This window comes from Cricetulus griseus, chromosome 4, assembly GCF_003668045.3.
Source record: "Cricetulus griseus strain 17A/GY chromosome 4, alternate assembly CriGri-PICRH-1.0, whole genome shotgun sequence".
Classification (NCBI taxonomy): Eukaryota; Metazoa; Chordata; class Mammalia; order Rodentia; family Cricetidae; genus Cricetulus; species Cricetulus griseus.
The window spans coordinates 152317660-152337523 of NC_048597.1; the positions used below are offsets into that span (position 1 = coordinate 152317660).

General features: G+C 48.6%; 1 protein-coding gene across 1 annotated transcript in view; it reads left to right on the forward strand.

Moving 5' to 3' along the window:
* The first annotated feature begins 3734 nt into the window (after positions 1–3734).
* Clmp (CXADR like membrane protein) overlaps positions 3735–19864 on the forward strand; it is a 111877-nt gene continuing 95747 nt past the window's right edge. Inside the window, exon 1 of the mRNA XM_035443591.1 lies at positions 3735–4114. Coding sequence (XP_035299482.1) covers positions 4090–4114 — 25 coding nt within the window. The 5' untranslated portion in view covers positions 3735–4089. The remainder of the gene's footprint in view (positions 4115–19864) is intronic.

Below are 19864 nucleotides of genomic sequence, written 5' to 3' on the forward strand. Positions count from 1 at the left end.
ACAAGAAAGTATTCTTCCTATAGTGCCCTTCCTACCATCCTCAGCTTTTCTGAAGAATTTACTTCTCAACACATTCGTATACAATTTAGAGTTGTGGATATACCCTATAAGTGGTTAAAAAGTGGTTAAGTGGTTAATAAGTGGTTAAGTGGTTAAAAAGTGAAAAATTTGCCTGCTATGGTGCCACATGCCTTTAATCCTAGCACTCTGGGGGCAAATGCAGGAGGCTGTCTATGAATTTGAGGTCAGCCTGGACTACATTTGTGAGTTTCAGGCCAACTAAGGCTCTCATTCAGTCAGTCCCTGTCTCAGACACCACCCTCCAAAAAAAATTACTCCAAAATTAAATAAATCTTTTAATATTTCATGATTTCCATGGCTCCAGTTACCATCAAAGGCCAAATGAATGCCCAGGATCTGGTCATCCAACTGAAATTATGTTGGTGTCCAAGGGCTGTGCTGCCACCAGGGACAAACTGATTTAAATGGTTTGTGCTGCCACCCTGGACCATGGTGATGTCTGGGCCATGAGCTGCAGCCAAGGGCCATGTTTGGGCCCATGGTCCTACAGCAGCCAGGGTCTCGGTTGATGTCCATGGCTCCTATTACCACCAAAGGCTGTGTGGATACCTGTGGTCTGGTCAGCCACCTGAGACCATATTGGTATCCTAGGGCCAGTTGCTGCCAGGGCCATACTGATCTGGGTGGCCTTGGTGATATCCAGGCCTATCTGCTGCTGAAGGCCCATGGTCCTTTTGTAGCCATGGCCCACGTTACCACAGGGAGCCATAGGAAACACACATGTTGAAATCTGAGAGCTGCACTGAGCCAGCATCACACTTTGCTGGCCCTGGGAAAGCTGGCCCTGATCTTCACTGACCCCTTCAGCAGAAGAGCTGACTCTGTCCTTCACAGGAGAGCTGGCCCAACACCCAGGAGAGCTGGCCCCAACCCTCACCACAGGCATGGGAGAACTGGCCCTGATGGCATGGGGGTAGAAGAGCTGGCTCCTCCCCTTGACCAAGGTAGGCAGTTCCAGTGGCCCCAGACTGACCAGCTCAGCTACCATCCAGGCCCACAGCTCAGACACACATCCAGAGCTTTGAGTTGACCCACCCTTGCATCTACCCCATCTATGAACGACCAGCTGGAATGTGTGAAGGGACTGGTCCTGTGGAACCGTAGCCACAGGATCTCTATGACTTGGGACAACAGATATCTGAGAGGAATTTTGTTGAGGGTCCAGTATTGATGGTGTACTAGAAGCCAGAGGCCTTGAACCAGGCCAACAACTCTCACTGCAATGAACATTTGCAAGAAAAGCTGAGTGGACAAAGCTGTGTGACACACACCCAGCTCCCAATGACACTAAGATGAGCAGAGAGGTGTTGGAGAGGTGGGAAAGACGGAGGAGTGAAGTGATTTTTTGTTTTGTCTTGTTTTTCATTTTTTAAATTTTCTTTTGTAGGGGAAGCTATGAGGGTAAGGGGTAGCTATGGGGGGTCTAGGAAATGGGTATTGGGGTTCATGATGAAAAATTCCCAAAGAATCAATTAAAAATGTGTTAGAAAATTAGTATATTTAAGCTATCGATTATTGGAACGGCGGGGTGTTAACATTTTTCAAGTTAGAGAAGGAGGATAATTTCCCCTCCTAAGAGACAGTTTTCTAACCTCTAAAACAGAGTCAGAATGTCCACGCGGGAAGCCTAGATTGGATTCTCAGGACAGAGTGTGGGGAAGGAAAAGAAAGGGGCTAGGGGAAGGAAGGGTTGGGGCTAATATCCCAAACCCCAAGAACAACCCAGGTTTTTGACAACAGTTCTAAGTAATGTAAGAGTTGTGCAGTCTCTCCTGGACTCTACTTTCCCCATCTGTGAAATGGGGCTGACTTTCAGTACAACTGTGAAGAGCTAAGCTGGCCCTAGGGGCTAAGGGAGCCAGAGAGGAGAGACCAGCCCCCAAGAGGGGGGTGTTAACTGCTCCCCTGAATGCTGCCTCAGCTCTGGCCCCAGCTCTCAATCTATCAATCTAGGTGGTGGGACTAAGGATGAGTGCCAGCACCCTCAGCCAGTCCTCCCGGGACATAAATGGGCTGGAACTAGAGAGGTCTGATCTAGCACAAAAAAAAAAAAAAAAAAAAAAAGAGTCAGGGGAGAGCTCTGAGCCCTTGAGACCTGAGCAACTCCCCCACCTCCCCTCTTCTCTAGTCCTTTCTCACAGGAGGTCAAGTGGCAAGGGTAACTAGGCTCTCCTCTGTGAACCCACCTTGTCCTCCTGCCCTCTGCCCACCTCCTATGCAGTGTTCCTGGGACAGGAAGGGGAGACTTACTCCATGCAGTCTCAATGGGAAAAGGAACAGAGACAAAAGTGGTGCTCTCCCTCAATCATCTTCTGTCTTCTGGAGCTGATGTTTAAATAGAGCCTGTGCTGTTCTTATCTAAGCAGTTCCCAATCGAGGTGTGGGCCTGCCCATCACTGAGTTTCTGTCTCTGAAGCAAGTTGGTCTGACAAATTGTAAATTCCTTTCCAGGAAAAAAAGTCTTCTCCCTGACTGTCCTAGCATTAGGCTTTTTCTTCTCCCAACATGAGATTCTAGCTTATTGGGATTTAATAGCCTGACAGCCAGGTTGCAGGATTCACACATGTATCATTTCTTTATCCCTGCAAGGCAGGTTACACTTAGCTCAGGCTGGCTGGGAAACTCACCAAATAGCCCAGGGTGGATGTGAACTCTCAGCTATCCTCCTGCCTCAGTCTTCCAAGTACTAGGATATAGGTCTGCATCACCATGACGCTTCTTAAGGCATCACCATTTCCTTGAACCCAGGATTCCTACTTCTCTGTGACAGTGGCTGACTCAACCCTGTGCAGATTTTACAGCAGGTTACTGTAAACAGCAAAGACAAGGAGCAAAGGCAAAACCCCATATGTGACAAGGGGCAAACAGGCAAAGGGTCCAAACAGGAAGTCCAGAAAAACTGTTTTAATGATCTGCTAATACACAAACCCACTATTCACATGGTGGCCCTGGTGACTGACTTCATACCAACCTAACCAGACCTGGGAAGGGACAGCAGAGGAGAAATGAGAGGCTGGGGAAACCAGAAGGGAGAGGAAGGAAGGAGACAAGGAGAAGTAAGAATGTGAACAAAATCTGGTGTGGTGGTGCACTCAGATGCAGGTAGATCTTTGTGAGCTTTGTGAGTTCGAGACCAGCCTGATCTACATAGACAGCCTTCTAAGCCAACAAAGAACTACGTAGGGAGACCCTGTCTCCCCGCCCCATCCCCCCTCCCCTGCAAAATGTGAATGAATGTGTGTGTGTATGTGTGTGTGTGTGAGAGAGAGAGAGAGAGAGAGAGAGAGAGAGAGAGAGAGAGAGAGAGACAGACAGACAGACAGACAGACAGAGACACAGACAGACGGGGGGGGGGGGAGACCATAGAGCATTGTGAGGGAGAAAAATATACAAAGAGTAGCGAGATCAACGAGAGAAAACAAGGAATTGAGAAGGCCGCATTCACCGGCTCTTGGCCGAAGTGCTGCAGATTCTCTCCTGTACCGCATCAGTTGGCACCGAGCGCCCCCCTCGATCACCCCGGGCCGCGGCCCTCCCTCCCGGGTGGGAGGTAAAGCAGCCCCAGCAGCTAACCCCAAACGCAGAGAGGGAGGGCGGGAGCGAAGGGAAGGGAGGGCGAGGGGAGGGATGGAGGGAGGGGCTGCGGTAGGAGGCAGCCGTGTGGTTCCAGCTCAATTTTTTTTCTCTTTCTCCAGTCGGTTTTCTTTCCAAACAGGGAAAAGTGTTCCACGAAGCGGTAGCGCCTTGCCGCCTCGCCTTCTCCTCCCTGACCCTGGGCCGGCCCCCGTCCCGGCGCGAGCTGGTGGAGCCAGGGCTAGAAGCCCTCGGTGCCCAGGGAGCGCAGCGCGCAAGGGACCCGGGCGCGGGGCCGGCGCCCGCACATGGCTGCAGCCCCCCGCGCGCACCCCGAGGCGCCGCGCCCTACTAGCAGAAGGTCCGTCCGCTGCGCTCGGTCGCCCTGCAGCCAGGCAGCGCTGAGCCGGGAAGTGCCCGTGTCCGGGGATCGGGATGTCCCTCTTCTTCCTCTGGCTAGGTGAGTGCCTTAGGGAGGGCGGGAGTTTGGATGGCCCTGGGCAAACGCCACCCTGCGTTTGGGTGGAGACCCGCCTTCAGCACTGTGGTCCCTGCAGTCGCGGAGTGCCGCAACCACTCGGTCCCTGCCTCCGCGCCACCGAGGGGCGCATCTGGCAACGGAGGACCGCCCAGTCGGCCATCGAAATGTCTCACACATCTGGGCCCTCCAGCCAGCTACGGGGTGGGGGCGTTTCCTGGTGGAGTTTGGCGGAGAACCGTTTGGTGTGGAGGGTACTTTTCAGCGCGTGGTTTGGTTTCAGGAGTACCAGGGGAAAGTGGAGAGCTGGGAAGGAAAGGTTCATCCAGGGTTTTCTGTGCCAGGTTTTGAGGGTGGGGGGAGCTTTTTGTTTCAAACAGGCGCCTCTGAGCGCTCAGATTAGAAACAGATGTGTTGAAGGGGGAAGAGGGAGGGAGAGGGAGGAGAGAAGGAAAGAGAAAGGGGTAGAGAGGGAAACAGGGCAGGGTGCAAGGAGCACCAAGAAGCCAGGTGACCGCAGAAGATGCAGGCTGAATGCGACCCCGGGAAGGAGAAAGGAAAAGCCAGAGAAGCAGAGAGAACGGAAGGCAGGAATGTGTAGCCAAGCCTGGGCAAAGGGAGCCTGGAGTCCTTGAAACCGATGCAGCAAAGGAGGCAACGGAGGGAAAGGGCAGAATCTGTCCCCTCCTGAACCTGACTGGGGCAGAAAGAGCCCTTCTGGGTGGTCCTTACTTAGGCGGTGGCTACGAGGAGGGTCTCCTGAGGCGGGATGCCCTAAGGCATAAGCGGGCATGCCTGGGCCGGATTCTGGCAGCTTTGTGGACCAGGGCACAGGAGGGATCTGTGGAAAGAGCTGGAGGAGGTCCGTGAACCTGTGACAGACCAGGCCAGGAAGGCAGCAGGATAACTGAGCAAAGTCCAAATGTGTGCTAGGAAGCAAGAATCTTGTGCACCTGGAGTCCAAACCCAAAGTTAGCTGGAGTTGAGAAATCTTAGAGTAGGCCAGGTGTGGTGGACCCGAGAGTGGAGGAGAACTAGCCCGTGGGCCTGAACTGACTAGCCAGGTGACCCGTGGCAGCTTACTGCATGGGTTTTTGTTTCCTTAGCTCTCCCCCAAGAAAATGAGATAGTTTTTAGGGGTTTTTCCAGACTTGAGAGCCAGTATCTCCAGGAGTTGCATGGATGGAGTCTGGAGCCCAGAAGAACCAGCAGAGGTGAGGGAGAGCGAAAGAGCCACTTGGCATGGTGACCAGACCTTGCAGACATTCTCTGAAAACTTACACATTGGTTAGCATGCCTGTGTACCGCCCTCAGGCTGGTAACCACTAAGGTACAGGAAGAGGAGAGCCCAAGGAGGGAAGGGGAGGGGCTCTTTTCTAAGCTCTTTGAGATACTGGCCAATTGTTGCAGCACAGCTGGCATAGCTAGATGGCACCTTTGTCAGCCTTCCAGGATCACACCTCCAAGCTACCAAAACTCAGATGTACAGTAGAATCAAACTCAGAGTTGCCTTTCTAGAGCCAACTATCATTCGAGTCCTTTATCACTGGGCACTTTTAATGTGGACGATTTTGTTAATGCCTCTGTTCTTCACGCCAGCCCTGCTGGGACACCTGTTAGGCCTAAACTCATCCTGCAGATGAAATCAAGGTGTTGGGGGGGGGGGGTCAGGTAACTCCATCGAAGCCACAAGAGCATAATGAGCAGAAGTGGGATTTGAAGGTAGGCTGTGCATGAGGTGCCACGCAGAGTGACTTGGTTCATGTGATCGGAGTCAGCTGGTTGGCCCGGATGTGACCCTTGACAGTGGTCATTCAGTTTAGGAGAAAGGAGCATCTGAGGAGACAGAGGTCAGAGGATTATGACCTGTTCACTGTTTCTTCATTTGTTTTTACATTTTACTTTAGATTTACTTATGTTGTGTGCATGAGTGTTTTCCCACATGTGTATTATGTGCCTTATGCCCATGGAGGTCAGAAGAGGGCATCCGATCCTCTGAGCTGGAGTTATGGACAGTTGTAAGCTGCCACATGGGTGCTGGGAACCAAGCCTAGTCCTCTGCAAGAGCAACAAGTGCTCTCAACCATCATGCCAGTCCTCACTCTTTCTTTACTGAGCTCTTACTAGGTGCAACCATTTCTTTAGTGAGAAAAATAAGCTGCCGAGTTGGTTCCCCACTTGATTTCTTTCTTGGGTCCATCTTACAAACTAAAAGCCAGGGAGAAGAGAAAGGAGGGTAATTGACTCAGAATTCTTATAACTGAATCTTCACCTATGCCTACTCTTTCCCTCATCTGGCTATTAGCAGATTCAGACTCATGATGTCCTGGGTCTAAGTTGTGTAAACTATTCAAGTCAAAGACAGGCATCAAAAGGGAGTGATTTTAAGGGACCCCCTCTCCAGATGACATCCCACTTTGGGTCAGGAGCACACAGGGAAAGCAGTTGTGCTGGCTGGATCTGCTCCTCTTTGCAAAATGGCTTTGAGACTTGGTATGTTGAGGACTCTTCACCAAATCCAAAATTAAAATCCAGACTTGCCTGAAAAAAAATCCTCTCTTATTCTACTGGTCCTTTAAAGGGGGAATTTTTCATGCTGTTTCCTCTCATGGGTGGCTGCCTAGGAGCCTCTTTTTGTAGAAAATGCACAGACTATCAGGAGAGCTGTGAGAGATGGGAGAGTTTAATAGTCTGAGCAAGGGTGGGCCAGTTGACTTCTTGCTTTTTTTGAACCTGCTAGTGAGTGAGGCCAAGTACCCCACTGCTTTGCTGTGAATGAATAGGCAGTGTGATCTCTAAGGAACAGAGAGAAGAAAGGCCCTAAACCCTCTGATAGCATCCTGAGCCACCTCCTGCTATTCAGGTCTGGTTTGTTTTTGTTTGTTTGGTTTTAGTTTTTTCCCTGTTAATGTCTCTCCTGGATCTCTTGTTATAGTTGTCATGTTTGTGTCCACATGATCTAGACCTGGCATTAGGTCTTGTTGGGTAGCTGATAGGAAGCAAAGAGCCTGGATTGGAAAGTGGAGAGCTCTCTGGGTTATGGCTCCATCTCTCTTACGTGTAAAGAGGGGGTGGGTGGAGGATCGTTAATTCAAAATTTTTCTATGATTCTATGATCTTTTGTTCCCCCCCAAGTCTTTAGGAGTCCTCACTTCTTTTTCTTTTTTTGTCATTTTAAAAGCTTAACTTTTAGGTTAGCATGTAAGAAAGTCATTGTAGTTGTTGTCCTCTCTCTCTCTCTCTCTCTCTCTCTCTCTCTCTCTCTCTCGTGTGTGTGTGTGTGTGTGTGTGTGTGTGTGTGTGTGTGTGTGTGTGTTTGTATTGCTGAGAATCAAACCTAGAGTATGCTAGTCTCTTCCTACTGAGCTACATCCCCATCCAGTATACATTGTTTTTAACACTGAGTATAAACACTTCATTCAGAGAGGACAGGGGAGGAGCTTGGTTCCCCAGCAATGAACTTGAGAAAAGCTTGCATGCATAGTTCATGGGTGTATAGTGCAATGACAGATCTGAGTGGGACCACATGCCATGCCCTATCTTCCCACATTAGTGATGATGGTCACAATGGCATTATGATCCCAGTGGACTCGGGTCTTGTCCTGACTTATTTATGTCTTATGCTCAGCTGTGCAACACATGAAGATATTTCACCAAAGTACCTAATGATGGTGAACTATTGGACAGATGTCTTGAAGCATAGAGACAGAGATTGTCACTGCTTGGGGGAAGAATTTAAGCTGCTACCCAAATCCCTGATTCTTAAAAATTTGAACTCAGACCCCTCAGGAAATTAATGAAAACCACTTCTTAGAGCAACAGTTCTCAGACTGTGGGCCATGACCCCTTTGGGGGGGTCACATACCAGATATCCTGCATATCAGAGAGTCATAACTGTAGCAAAATTACAGTTATGAATAGCAATGGAAATAATGTATGGTTGGGGGTCACCACAACATGAAGAATGGTGTCTCTGGGCCGCAGCATTAGGAAGATTGAGAAGCACTGTCTTAGAGGAAGACACATGTACATACATCAGACTTTCCAATGATCTCCAAGGGTTTGCTGACTTCCAGGTAGCCTTCCTTGGAACCCAAATTCATCCTTTATCTAAATCTACATTTTCTTTTATGATGAAGAAGCAATCAAAGTTCTGAGAGAGTTGGCTAAGGTTACCCAGCTAGCTTAGTAGAAGAGGCAACATGGGTGCCCAGATTCTATGATGTGTCCTGTCACACATTTATGAGATAGAAAATATCTTCCCTCCCCTTTCATCTTGTGCAGTTAAGCTTCAAGATCACAGTTGGCCTTCCAGTGTTTCAGTCAGATGAGCTAAATGCTGAGTAATTGGCATGGTTTTTCATGTTGAGAAATTGCTTGAAAAAAAAATAGGGCAGATGTCGAAATATTTCAATTTAGCCTTCATAACTGGAAATCTTGGAAACTTTCTGAAGTGCCATGCTTGATGTGTTCAGAAAAAGAAGAATTACTATCCAAAGTTCCAAACATGTGGTTGTGTGCACACAAGAAACAGGAAGGGATGTCAGTGGCTCCTATTCCTTCGTAAGTCTGCTGTGTTATTCCAGGCTTATTACACACACCCTGCCCCAAGTCTTCAGTTTCTTCCTAACATTCCTCTAAAACAAGAACGCTAGACTCATCTCTGGGTTTTCTTACAGGGTAATCTCCTGCAGTTCTCTAAGGTTTTTAATTCTGGAAATGATATGGTTACCACCAAACTTTCTTGGTTTTTTGTTTTGTTTTGTTTTCTTTTGTTTTGAGGTACTGCCCAAGTGTAGCAATTGGTGGCCATGATTATATGCCCATTAAGAGTCAATTAAGTACTCAGGACAAAGCAGTCTATGACTTTCATTCCACAATTGCCCTGAAGTTCTGAGAGCTAAGGAATGTCTTTCAAGGTCAGAGTGATGATCGGATTCTGGTGCCTGGGGACTTCATAACCCAAATACTTACCAAAAGGACTTCATCCTAAGCAAAGTTACCTACAAAGCAACCCAAAGGAGGGATGCCCAGGAAAGACCTGTTTTGAGGGTTTGTTGTACAAAACTATAAGCATTAAACCCTTGTGCTTAAAAAAAACCAACAAAAACAAACAAAATAAAATCTATTTGCAGGGTAGGGGGAGAATGTGGGTAGCCATGGTGAGCATACAAAGGTCAAAGGACAACTCACAAGATTTGGTTTTCTCCTTCCACCATATGGGTTCCAGGGATTGAACTCAGGTCATCAGGCTTGACTTGGTGGCAGGTTGTTTACCTCAAGATGTCTGTTGACTCCCTCCCCGCCTCCACTTTTTTTTTCTTTATCCATAGTTTACACATAAAAAAGTGTAAATAAAGCTCTGCCATTAAGGTGTAGAGCTCAATGGGTTCCTTGCATAGATTAGAATTTGTGTTTGGGTTTGCAAATGTAATCCTGTATTTTTAGCCTACTTGTGTTACATTGAAGAAGGATTTCTATAAGACATGATAGTAGTTAGGAATTCCAAACATTTTTTATGTAGCCCAGTCTGGCCTCAATTTACAGCAATCCTGCTGGAGCCTTTCAAAGCTGGCTTAGAGGTGTGAGCCACCACCCTGGTCTCATTTTCCAACATCTAAACAAGGACTGGGAGTTCATGACATTGTGGAAAGAGAGGGGAGTGGCAGTTGGTGGATGGGTTCAGGAAAAGAACTGATGTGCAATTATTCTTAAGGAATGAAATCAATAAAAGAGAGAGTCTCCCAGTCACAAGAGCCATAACTGGGCCCTGAGGTGGGAAAGGGACAGTGTGATATATCAAAGCCAAGAGGACATGACTTAAAAGTGAAAGAGGCTTCCCTTTAAAACTGAGAGAAGAGGAGCTCCACTGCAGAAATAGTTTCACGAGAGAGAGAGAGAGAGAGAGAGAGAGAGAGAGAGAGAGAGAAAGGGAGGGAGGGAGGGAGGAAAAGAGAGAGAGAGAGAGAAAGCAAGAGAGAGGTGGGGAGGGAGGGAGGGAGGGAGAGAGGGAGAGAAGGAAGGGAGGGAGGGCTGTCAGTGATGAGGGGAGGCCCAGAGGAGAGCTTCGGAGAAATGTCCCCATTAGCTGCTGGCTGGAAGTTTCATACCACATGATTTAGTCTAGGGTCCTCTACAGGACAAAGAGCATAGAGGAGCCAGGTACAGCCAGGACCATAAATTAAGGGTTGTTAAACCCTCCAGCAGCACATAGTTTCTCTGTCCCAAAGACAGAGCTGCAGAGGGACATGGCCTGATTTCTTCAGGCTGTGGGGATCTGGTCACTCAAAGTGACCAGTATCTTAAATCAACGGGTACAAGGGCTTATGCAAAGTCTGCTTGCATACCTTATATCGTCCTCGAATTGTTCTTCGATTATAAATGTCTTATTACTCTACAATAAATAAACCAAGGCTCTGAGAAGTAAAAATGAACTTGCAAGAATACCCTAGGAAACAGCTGAGCAGGGACACTAACCCAGGACTGGGGATTCCCAAGGCCGAGCTTCCCTTTTTCCAGAAGACACACAGCTATTCTACAAGGCTCAGTGCTACCCAATGACAGGGTCTAGATATTGGGCCATTTGTCACCCACCCCCTTTCCCTACCCCATTCAAATGGTTTGTTTGGATTACCAGCTATTGTTTATAAGTGAGTTGCTGTACACATCCCGTGTGCATCCCATTGCTGGCTCTTCCTAACTCACTAGAGGCTCTTCGCTGTCCTCAAAATTGTTGGTGAGGTGCTTTCAGGTCAGGCACAGGAGCCTCCTGTATTAACACAAGATCCTGTGGCTATAGGTGTGAAGGCTTGGGAATTCTATGACCTGTTTGTGTACTGTGCTTTCTAGTTAAATCCTGCTTTTAGCAGTTCTGACTTCCTTGTATCCTAAAGAAAGACTGCTGACCCTTAACTCCCCTGGGGGGGGGGGTTGGTTCTCTGAAATCCAACTGTCTGGGTTCTGGAAACAAAAGTTTATTTCCTTTGGCACCCTACAGACCAAAATGGGGACGAATGCTGAAATGAACCTTTATTTTGTGAGTAGCAGACGGTTGGATCAGTCTGTGTAGCCCCAGCCAACGTCTAGCTGTGATAAGGCTGAAAACTGCTTTGTCTCAGGAGAAGCCGGGGAAGAAAGCTTTCCTTTGGGCCCCTCCTGGGAGGAGAGAATGGAACCGTTCTCCTCAGAATAGTTCCTCAGCTAGTGGAGGCTTTTCTGAAGAGATGGCAAAGCGGGTCTGAAGAGGTCGGGTCATGAAAGCTAGTTAGAAAGCTGAAGAGAAGAAAGAGGATGAGGAGGGAGAAGGAGGGGAGGGAGGGGGGAGGAGGGAGCTTAGAAACAGCAGAATGAAAAGCTAAACAGACCTGGTGTCAGCAGAGGGCCTCTCTGCACTGTCCTCAAGGATGGCCACAGCAACCCATCGGTTTCCTTTTAGCATCTTTGATATTTATGTCCATCATAGGCCCTTTTTTATTCACATCCTCTCCCTCACAAACAATTACAGAAGTAAGAACCATCCCTGAGATTCCTGTCATATGGAAGGCCAGGTTCTACCACCTAAGCACTGAACAGTGGGGGAGACATTCAGAAACACATAGGAGAAAGCGAGCATGGAGAATGTGAGGAGACCCCTAGGAGTTCTGAGAAGTCATATAACTATGGCTGTGTGGGAGGCAGGGTCTCCTCTTGTGCCTTCAGGGACCCTATGATCTCCGGTCTCTCACTACACTTCCGCATTATCAAGGTTGGTGCTAAAAAAGCAGCTGGCAGGCTGGTAGGGTGAACCATCAACATCAGAAAGGCTGGATTAATCAGTGTGTGTCCTTGGCATCCTGCCAGGTGCTTCCTGGAGGGATTGACTCTCCCAGCATCCTCTGTGTCCTTGCCTACTGAAACATAAGGTGTCAGTCTTCATCACACCCTGCCACCTCCATTGCCTCATCCCTCATGGGATGTTAGACAGAGAAAGATGAAGAAGAAAGGTATCAGTAAGCTGAGGTGTGTTCATTGAGACTGGTGGACTCCTCGGCTGGGTTTGTAGATGGTTCTCCTCTACATGGAAAACAAGCAGGATTAAGCCAAGAAGGAATTTTCTGTTCTCAAAGAAATCCATTGTACAGAACAGAGCTTCAGCCCCTGACATATTTCTGATTTCTCTTCTGGGGGATGGAAGGGAGCAGGAAAAATCAAATCCCTAAGAGGGAAATTGTTTTTGTGACTTCATTGTTTAAATTTAGGCTTGGGTTTGAGAGGGATCGTTCAGACTTGGAGCGGCATGCCTTCTAACCCAACCCCTGTCACTTCTCATTACTTCCAATGACAATTCCAATTATTTGCAATCACTCTTCAGGGGAAGAACAGAGGGAAGACATATAAAGCTTCCATGTGGACCAGCCAAGGAACAACTGCTGTGAGACCCGGGCCCTTGGGGTCCCAGATCCTGGCTTGATGCTGGCCTGGGGCACTTCGTAATTGTATGACTTTGAGCAAATTACTTCACCTCCCTAACCTCGGTTTTCTCAGAAGCCATTGCATGTAGTGACAATGTCAGAGCGTTCTTTTTGGTGTGTGTGAAAACTAAATGAAGTAATGCATTTCGAGTCTTAGCTCCCTGCCTGCTACATAATCAGCAGTTAATGAATGTCTGTTGTCATTATCGTGACTGTCTTTGCTCAGGGAGTGTCAGCCCATAGGGTACTGGGTGGGTGGCCTGCTTGAAGTCAGTTGACACCAGGCCATTAGAGCCAGCCTGCAATGACCACTGCTGTTCCCTTATCCCACTGGCAAGTCCCTTAGTGTCCTTTGGGAGATATCGTCCTGCTCTAGGACCTCACAAGGCTCATAGGCCCATCTGTGCCCCATCTGTCTGCTGTTTCTCCGGGAGAATAATTTTGTGTATTCCATAGCTGTGGTCAAGATGGTCCTTCCTTGGCTGCTTAGCTTCCTGCCTGCAGGTCCCTGAAGTGGTAGCATGGCCTGTAAATCTTTTCCCATAACCTCTACTGCACCCTCCATCATGCCTGTGTGGGATGGCCCAACGACTAGGTGGCTCATTTTTGTTTTCGCCATCAAGTAAGGCTTTATTGAGAAACTACCATCACTAGCCATCGTATTAGGGATGCATGCTGGTAATCTATTGTGTAGCAACCTCTGGAGTGGTTATTCTTTGTTTCTGTTAGGATGTGAGACGTGCGGGTTACACTTGCAGGTGACACTGGACTGCCTGAGTACTTGTAGTGGCAGGACGCTTTCTGCTTCAGTGTTGACATGGAAGGACAAGAACAAAAAAGCAGGGCTGGGAAGATGCTCAGGAGGGGAAGTGCTTGCTCTACAAGCATGAGGGGCTTGGGGTGGATTCCCAGAACCCATGCAAAAGCTAGTGTGGCAGTGCACGTCTCTAATCCCGGTGCTGGGAGGCAGAGGCAGGTGGAGCCCCGGTGCCAGCAGCCAGCCCCAACTGTGATCTCAAGACCCACTGGCAGACCATGTCTCAAAAGTAAGTGGAAAGTGATAAATACATCTGAGGTTGATGTCTGGTCTTCACACATGTGTGCATGTATGCCTTCCAGCACACACAAACAATTAAAGAAGGAAAGAGAAAAATGAAGAGGCAGCTTGGGTAGTATGTGCTACATAATGACAGGCAATTCTGTCCCCTGGTTAAACATCAGACATTGCACTTATACAAGCAAGATGGCTATAATATGACTAGGAGATATGCCCTTAGGATCACAGTTGTGTCATCTATCATTGCCTGTATCCTTACACGGTGCAACAACCGACTGATACACAGACAGGGAACAGTTTGGGGTCTGGCCTCACACAAAGCCGCAGTTCCTTTGTTCTCAGCTGGTCATGTACTCACTAAAATTGAACTCTAAAGGGCCCAACAACCCAAGACGTGTGGAATTGTATTTCCTTTTTTAAGTTGGGGGCGGGGGGTGGAGGGGAGATGACAACGACAGGAAAACCGCAAGGTGAGAAGAAAAACCTGCTTTTTATCACTGACCCAAACAGCAAAGCAAAGTGTGATTTTTTTTTCACCCTACAAAAGGCAACTAGGCTGGTGTCCCAGATTCCCACAGGCCCAGAATTCCCGCTCAGAACACATTCTGGAGCCAGGCTGGTGGAGTCTGGGTTGTTCTCTGAGGCCTGGTCCCATCTGCTTTCCTTTGAGGGAGTTCTATCTTCCATCCTGCAGCCAACAGCCAGGAGCAGCAGGCTCTGCCTGCCTCCTTCCACTCTCCACAGAGAGGCCAGAAACCAGGCCACCTTCTCTGCCCCACTGCCTCTCATACCCTGTGCCCAGAGCTCTGAAATTCCCCAGGTCCCGAGGAATCCAAGTGACTGTCCTCTGAACACTGACATAATAGCCTAATCATCTTCTTGTCCCCCTCTCTTCTCTCTAGGCTCCAAATGACCTGCTCTTAGGTGTGGGGAGGGCGGTGGCAGGGAAGGTGAGATGGGTGGATGGGGATCTGTGAAGGTCACCTACCCTGCACCTATATATAACACTGAAGCAGTTCCATGCAGGGCACCCAACCCTGAAGGGCCCTAAGCTCGTTGTGTGGCTTTGTCTTAAGTCCCAAATTTTACTCTTAGAGACCTTCACCTTGATGTCCTTCTAGCTTCTTCGCCATACACCAAGTTCCCTCTTGGCAAAGCCTTGCCTGACCCCCAGGCAAAGAGCTCTGTACCCTAGAAACACCTTGTTCATACCTTCCCAGTACCTTGTGTCACAATATAGTGTCATGCGGGCTCTTGGCTCTGTGATCATATGGGTCACGACTCATGTTAGCTACTTGGAGATGAACGGAGCAGAAATGAAGAAGCACATTAGTGAATGGGGAAAAGAAAGAAACTTAGAAAACTTGAGATGTTTCCCCTCCCAGGGGTCTCTTCACCATCAAGAAGGCCGAAAAGAGGAAACCATAATGAAGGTGCTGGACAAAGATGACTAGAACGTCCGCAGGGAGGAGGGGCTTTTTGAGCTAGCCTCACAGTCAAGACCCCACAGACCTTGAAGTCTTCAGTGCATCCCGGGCAGCACTGACTGCAGGAGGGAATCTCTGCAGCTGTGAAGCAGCAGGATGGAAGAGAGCGTAGGGCATCACAGTCCTCTGTGGACATTTGTCTCCAGAGCCAGGAACAGTTCAGCTCTTCCAAGTGGTTCATTTCCATTTAATAACTTTCAGGGCATTCCGCATCTCCTTCCAACAGTGTCTTTAGTGGGCAAGGCCAGCCCAGCAGTGTCGACTCAATCATCCTGTTTTGTTCCTTTACGGTCCTGTGGGGCAAGTAGTGAAAGGGTTGAGCATAGGCTCCTAGCTGGTACTATGGGTATATAGAGCTTAGGGTCATCTTCCTCCCTCTTTCTCACTGAGTGTTTGTGTGTGTGTGTGTGTGTGTGTGTGTGTGTGTGTGTGTGTGTCTGTCTGTCTGTCTGTCTGTCTGTCTGTCTGTCTGTCTGTCTGTGTGTTTTTGTCTTTGTGTTTTATGCCTGTGTGTGCATATGTGTGCTCCTATTCATGCATATATGGGAGACAGAAGTAGATGCTGGGGTGTCTGTCCCTGTCACACTTCACCTTGTTTTTTGATGATGAGGTCTTCACTGAACCTGAAACTGTTTGGGGCTAGGCAGCCCCCTCAATCTACCTGTCTCCATCCCCTAGCACAGGGATTACAGATGCGCATGAAAACATCCAGCTTTCCCCTTGGGGGATGGGAACCCAAACTCAGAGCCTCATGCTTGCCCAGCAAGCACTATGCTCACTCAGTCATCTCCACAGCCTCTTCCTCTTCTGGCTTGGTAGTTAGCCCTCCTCACTTATCACTAACCCTACCAGGGTTTCATTGAAGCAGAAGTAGAAGAAACACAAGTCAGGCAGTGATCGCCAAAAGCTGAGGTGGAGCTTTAAGAATGAGTGCATTCCCTCCTTCACACCTGTGATCCTTGTGAGAACACCATGAGGCAGATAGTGTCAGCATCCATTTCACAGATAAGGATCAGTGAGGTAAATCGTCCTGATGCAACACAATGAGTAGTGAAATCAAAACAAGAAGCCAAATCTCCCAGCTCCCAGACCATTGCTTGTCCCATTTCACAAGACCATGGGTGGCTGTTCCCATCTTCAGGCATCTCCTCTCCACCTCAGCTCATCAAATGGCCCTTCAGGGAGCTTCCTGTGAGAGGCAAGCTTCAGGCTTCCCCGCTGCTCCCTATAGACTTCTTGTTTAAAGGGTAGACTCACCAGCTTCTCCAGTCTGTTCAGGACTGTGGGATTTCTCAGGAGGTGGGGCGTAGGATCGACAGAGCTGAAACTTGGACAGCCTTGAGAAAGCCACTCAGAGTGGGGGCCTCAGACCACAGTACTGGTTTTCCAGGCAAGCTTGATAGACATGAAGACCCACACACATCCCGCCCCCAATGAGAATCTGCATTTTAACAAGTTTCTCATGAAGTTTAAGGAAGAAAAAAAAAGACATCTGAGACCCTCTAGAGAAAAACTCACAGCATCTGTGACTGGCAGAGGAATTGGAGGTTCACATTGAGATTATATGAGCATTGCTGTGGCCACAAAAGCAAGTCCTTAGGTCCACACACAGAGGAAGGAAGGAGTCCCTCATTTGACCCAGTTGGAAAGAAATGCCAGGGATCCTGAGTGTTGTGGGAGGTGAAGTGAGCAGTGGTTAAGTTTTTCTACCTCACCATCTGGGGTTTAGTACCTCTGATGACACTCATCCTGAAAGTATGATTGTCTTCTAAAGGTGTTGCAGTTCCTTGGTCCCCAAGCCTATATATACCCTTGGACATGAGTAGAGGCTGGACCATGACAACTGACAGCAGATGAGCAGTGGGTATGGCAGGGATAGAGAGGGGAAGAAAAGCATGGAAGGAAAAGCATCCTTAGGAACCAGGCTTGGGAAGGAGTGGACTCCAGCTATTATGCATTGATGGAGTGATGAGGCTATGAAAGAGCTGTCCAAGCCCGGCAGTGGTGGCGCATACCTTTAATTCCAGCACTCGGGAGGCAGAGGCAGGCAGATCTCTGTGAGTTTGAGACCAGCCTGGTCTACAGAGTGAGTTCCAGGACAGGCTCCAAAGCTACACACACACACACACACACACACACACACACACACACACACACACGAGAGAGAGAGAGAGAGAGAGAGAGAGAGAGAGAGAGAGGGCTATCCAAGCCTACACATGTTCCCCTTTACTGCATGTCTGGCTCCATGCTAGCAACCATGACACAGTCTGTTCCACCCTCGGGCGATTGCCTGACTTGGGTATAAACAGAGGTAATAGAATTGGGTTCAGGTAAAGGGCTTCAATAATTTCTCTGGGTCTGACCAAACATGGGTCAGAACAATTGACCAAGTCTCCACAGAGACAGTGAGTGTCATCTTCTGTTCATCTTAAAAGAAACAAAACCATTTATGAACTTTTCGTGTATATGCTATGGGATCAAACGCAAGTCTTCAGGCTTTGCTGCAAGTGCCTTTACCTACCAAGCCCTCTCACTGGCCCCTGTTCATCTTTTCACTTTACTCCAAAATCTAGTTCAACAATCAGTGTTAGCATAACAGGCACCAAAAACAAAGGTGGCGAAAGACATTTGTATTTCTGGTATTGCCCAGCTGACTCAAACTAAAACAAGCAATAACCCACATTTGTCAACTTCTCTCTGGTTCCAAGTCACATGCCCAGTGGGTAGCTAGAAAGGAGGGCAGCCTGGGGGTGGGAGTGGGGAGGTGACTGGCAGGCTCTGAGATAGATGTGCTTGTTCATCGCTCAGTCAGAGCTGTTTGAGACTAAGCTGATCTTTGCAGTGATATGAATCCTGCCGCGACACCAAGAAATCAAGCTGTCACTTCTCTTGGAGAGAGAATGTCTCCAACCTCAGTTTGGTTTATGTGACAACTTTTTCCATGCATGTTTTTGTCTTTGGTCGGAGGTGGATCCTCTGAGAGGGTATGTTTTTCAATCAGGTAGCGACTCTCTGTTCTGGGTCCTGCGGGTGGATACGGAACCACACATGACTGCTCGTGATTTCAGTGGGGTCAGGGGACCAGGTTGACAGAGGAAACTAAACATGGTGAACAGTGTCAGACAGAGAGCTAAAATGTTCAGAACAGACAAGGATGGGACTAGGGGTTTTGCAAAAGGATAGTTAAGAAGACGTGAGATTCTTCTGCTAGCAGTGGACCAAGAGTAAGTAGTCTGAGGAGAGAGCACGGTCATATGAGGGCTTTGCATGGTGGGGGTGTGAATGCAGGCTTGGGGTGGTGCAGGGAGGAGTGTGGAGCATCAGAGAGCCTAGTGGTGCAGGGTGGAGTATGGAGTATCAGAGAGCCTGGAGCAGAGGGTAGAGGGGAGGACACGTGGGAGTGGAGGCTGTTGTGACATCCTGGTCTCACTCTGGAAATAGTACACATTTGTAGCTGACAGACTGGGGTGGGACGGGCACCTCAGGCCATGGTGGGGAGTTTTGGTAGACACTGTGGCATAGATGTGGTTTTTCTTCCAATGGTTCCAGTGCTAGATGTTTGGTCCCTTGTGTGGTGATGTTCAGAGGAGATGAGACCTTTAATGGCTGCTGTCCTTGGAAGGGAGGAAGGTAGTTATTGAGGGACTCTGGAAGATTTTTATGGTAGAGACATGTTAGAGGAGCGATCCTGCTTCCTGCCTCACTAAGCGCTCTGTCTCTCTCTTGCATTCACTCCTGCAATGACACAACCTGCCATGAGACCCTTACCAGAGGAGCTGCTCAACCTTGGACTTCCAGGAAATTCACTTATAAATAAACTTCTTTTGTTTGCATATTAACCAGCATTACAGTTTTGTTATAGCAATGGAAACTGGCTAAGCCACAAGAGACTCTCATTCTGGTTTCTTTTTGTGCCCATCCTGAGGAGAGGAAAGACTGGAAGGGAGAATTGCTAGATCCCTTCCCACACTGCAACTGCAGAGCCCCAGCGTGTTCTTTAATAGGAGAGCTACAGACCAATGCCTTCTTTCCACTCTAGGTAAGAGCCAGGGCTCTTGCTGTTGTGGTTTGAGCCACAGCCCCTGTCAGCTGTATGCTGGTAGCATCTGTGCCTCTGCCCTGCCTTTGCTCTCTGAGACTTCCCTTCACTGTGGACAGAGCCTAACCATCTCACAGGTTCCCCAACCTGCTAAGACCTCTACCCGCAATGATGCCACAGTGGCTTCTGCCTCAGGGTCTCCCCACCCCCCTCTCCCCGCCTTCAAGAATGTTCTTTCCCCAGATGGTTACAAGGCTGGCTCTCTGCCTTTCAGGTTTGAGGGCACATATTGCCTCACTGAGACCTTCCCTGAACTCCCTCTGCAGACTAACCAGAATGCCTGCTTGCTTAAACATCACTGTCACTTTGCCTGCTGTATGGTCTCCCTGACGTTTACACACTCTTGAGTATCTTCTTTTCACGCCTGTTCCTGTGTGTCTTATCCCATTCAGACTGCTATAACAAACTGTCGTAGATTGGTAGCCCATAAGGAACGAAAATGTATTTCTCAGTGTGTTACAGGCTGAGAGGATCAGGTTCCTGGCAGATTCAGTATCTGGGGAGAACCATCTTGTGGATTATCCGATGCTGCTTTCTTTTTGTGTCCTTGTTCACATGGTGGAACAAAGGGATTGCACACCTTGGGACCTAATTACCTTCATAGGATCTTGTCTAAAACCATCACACACAGTGCTGAGA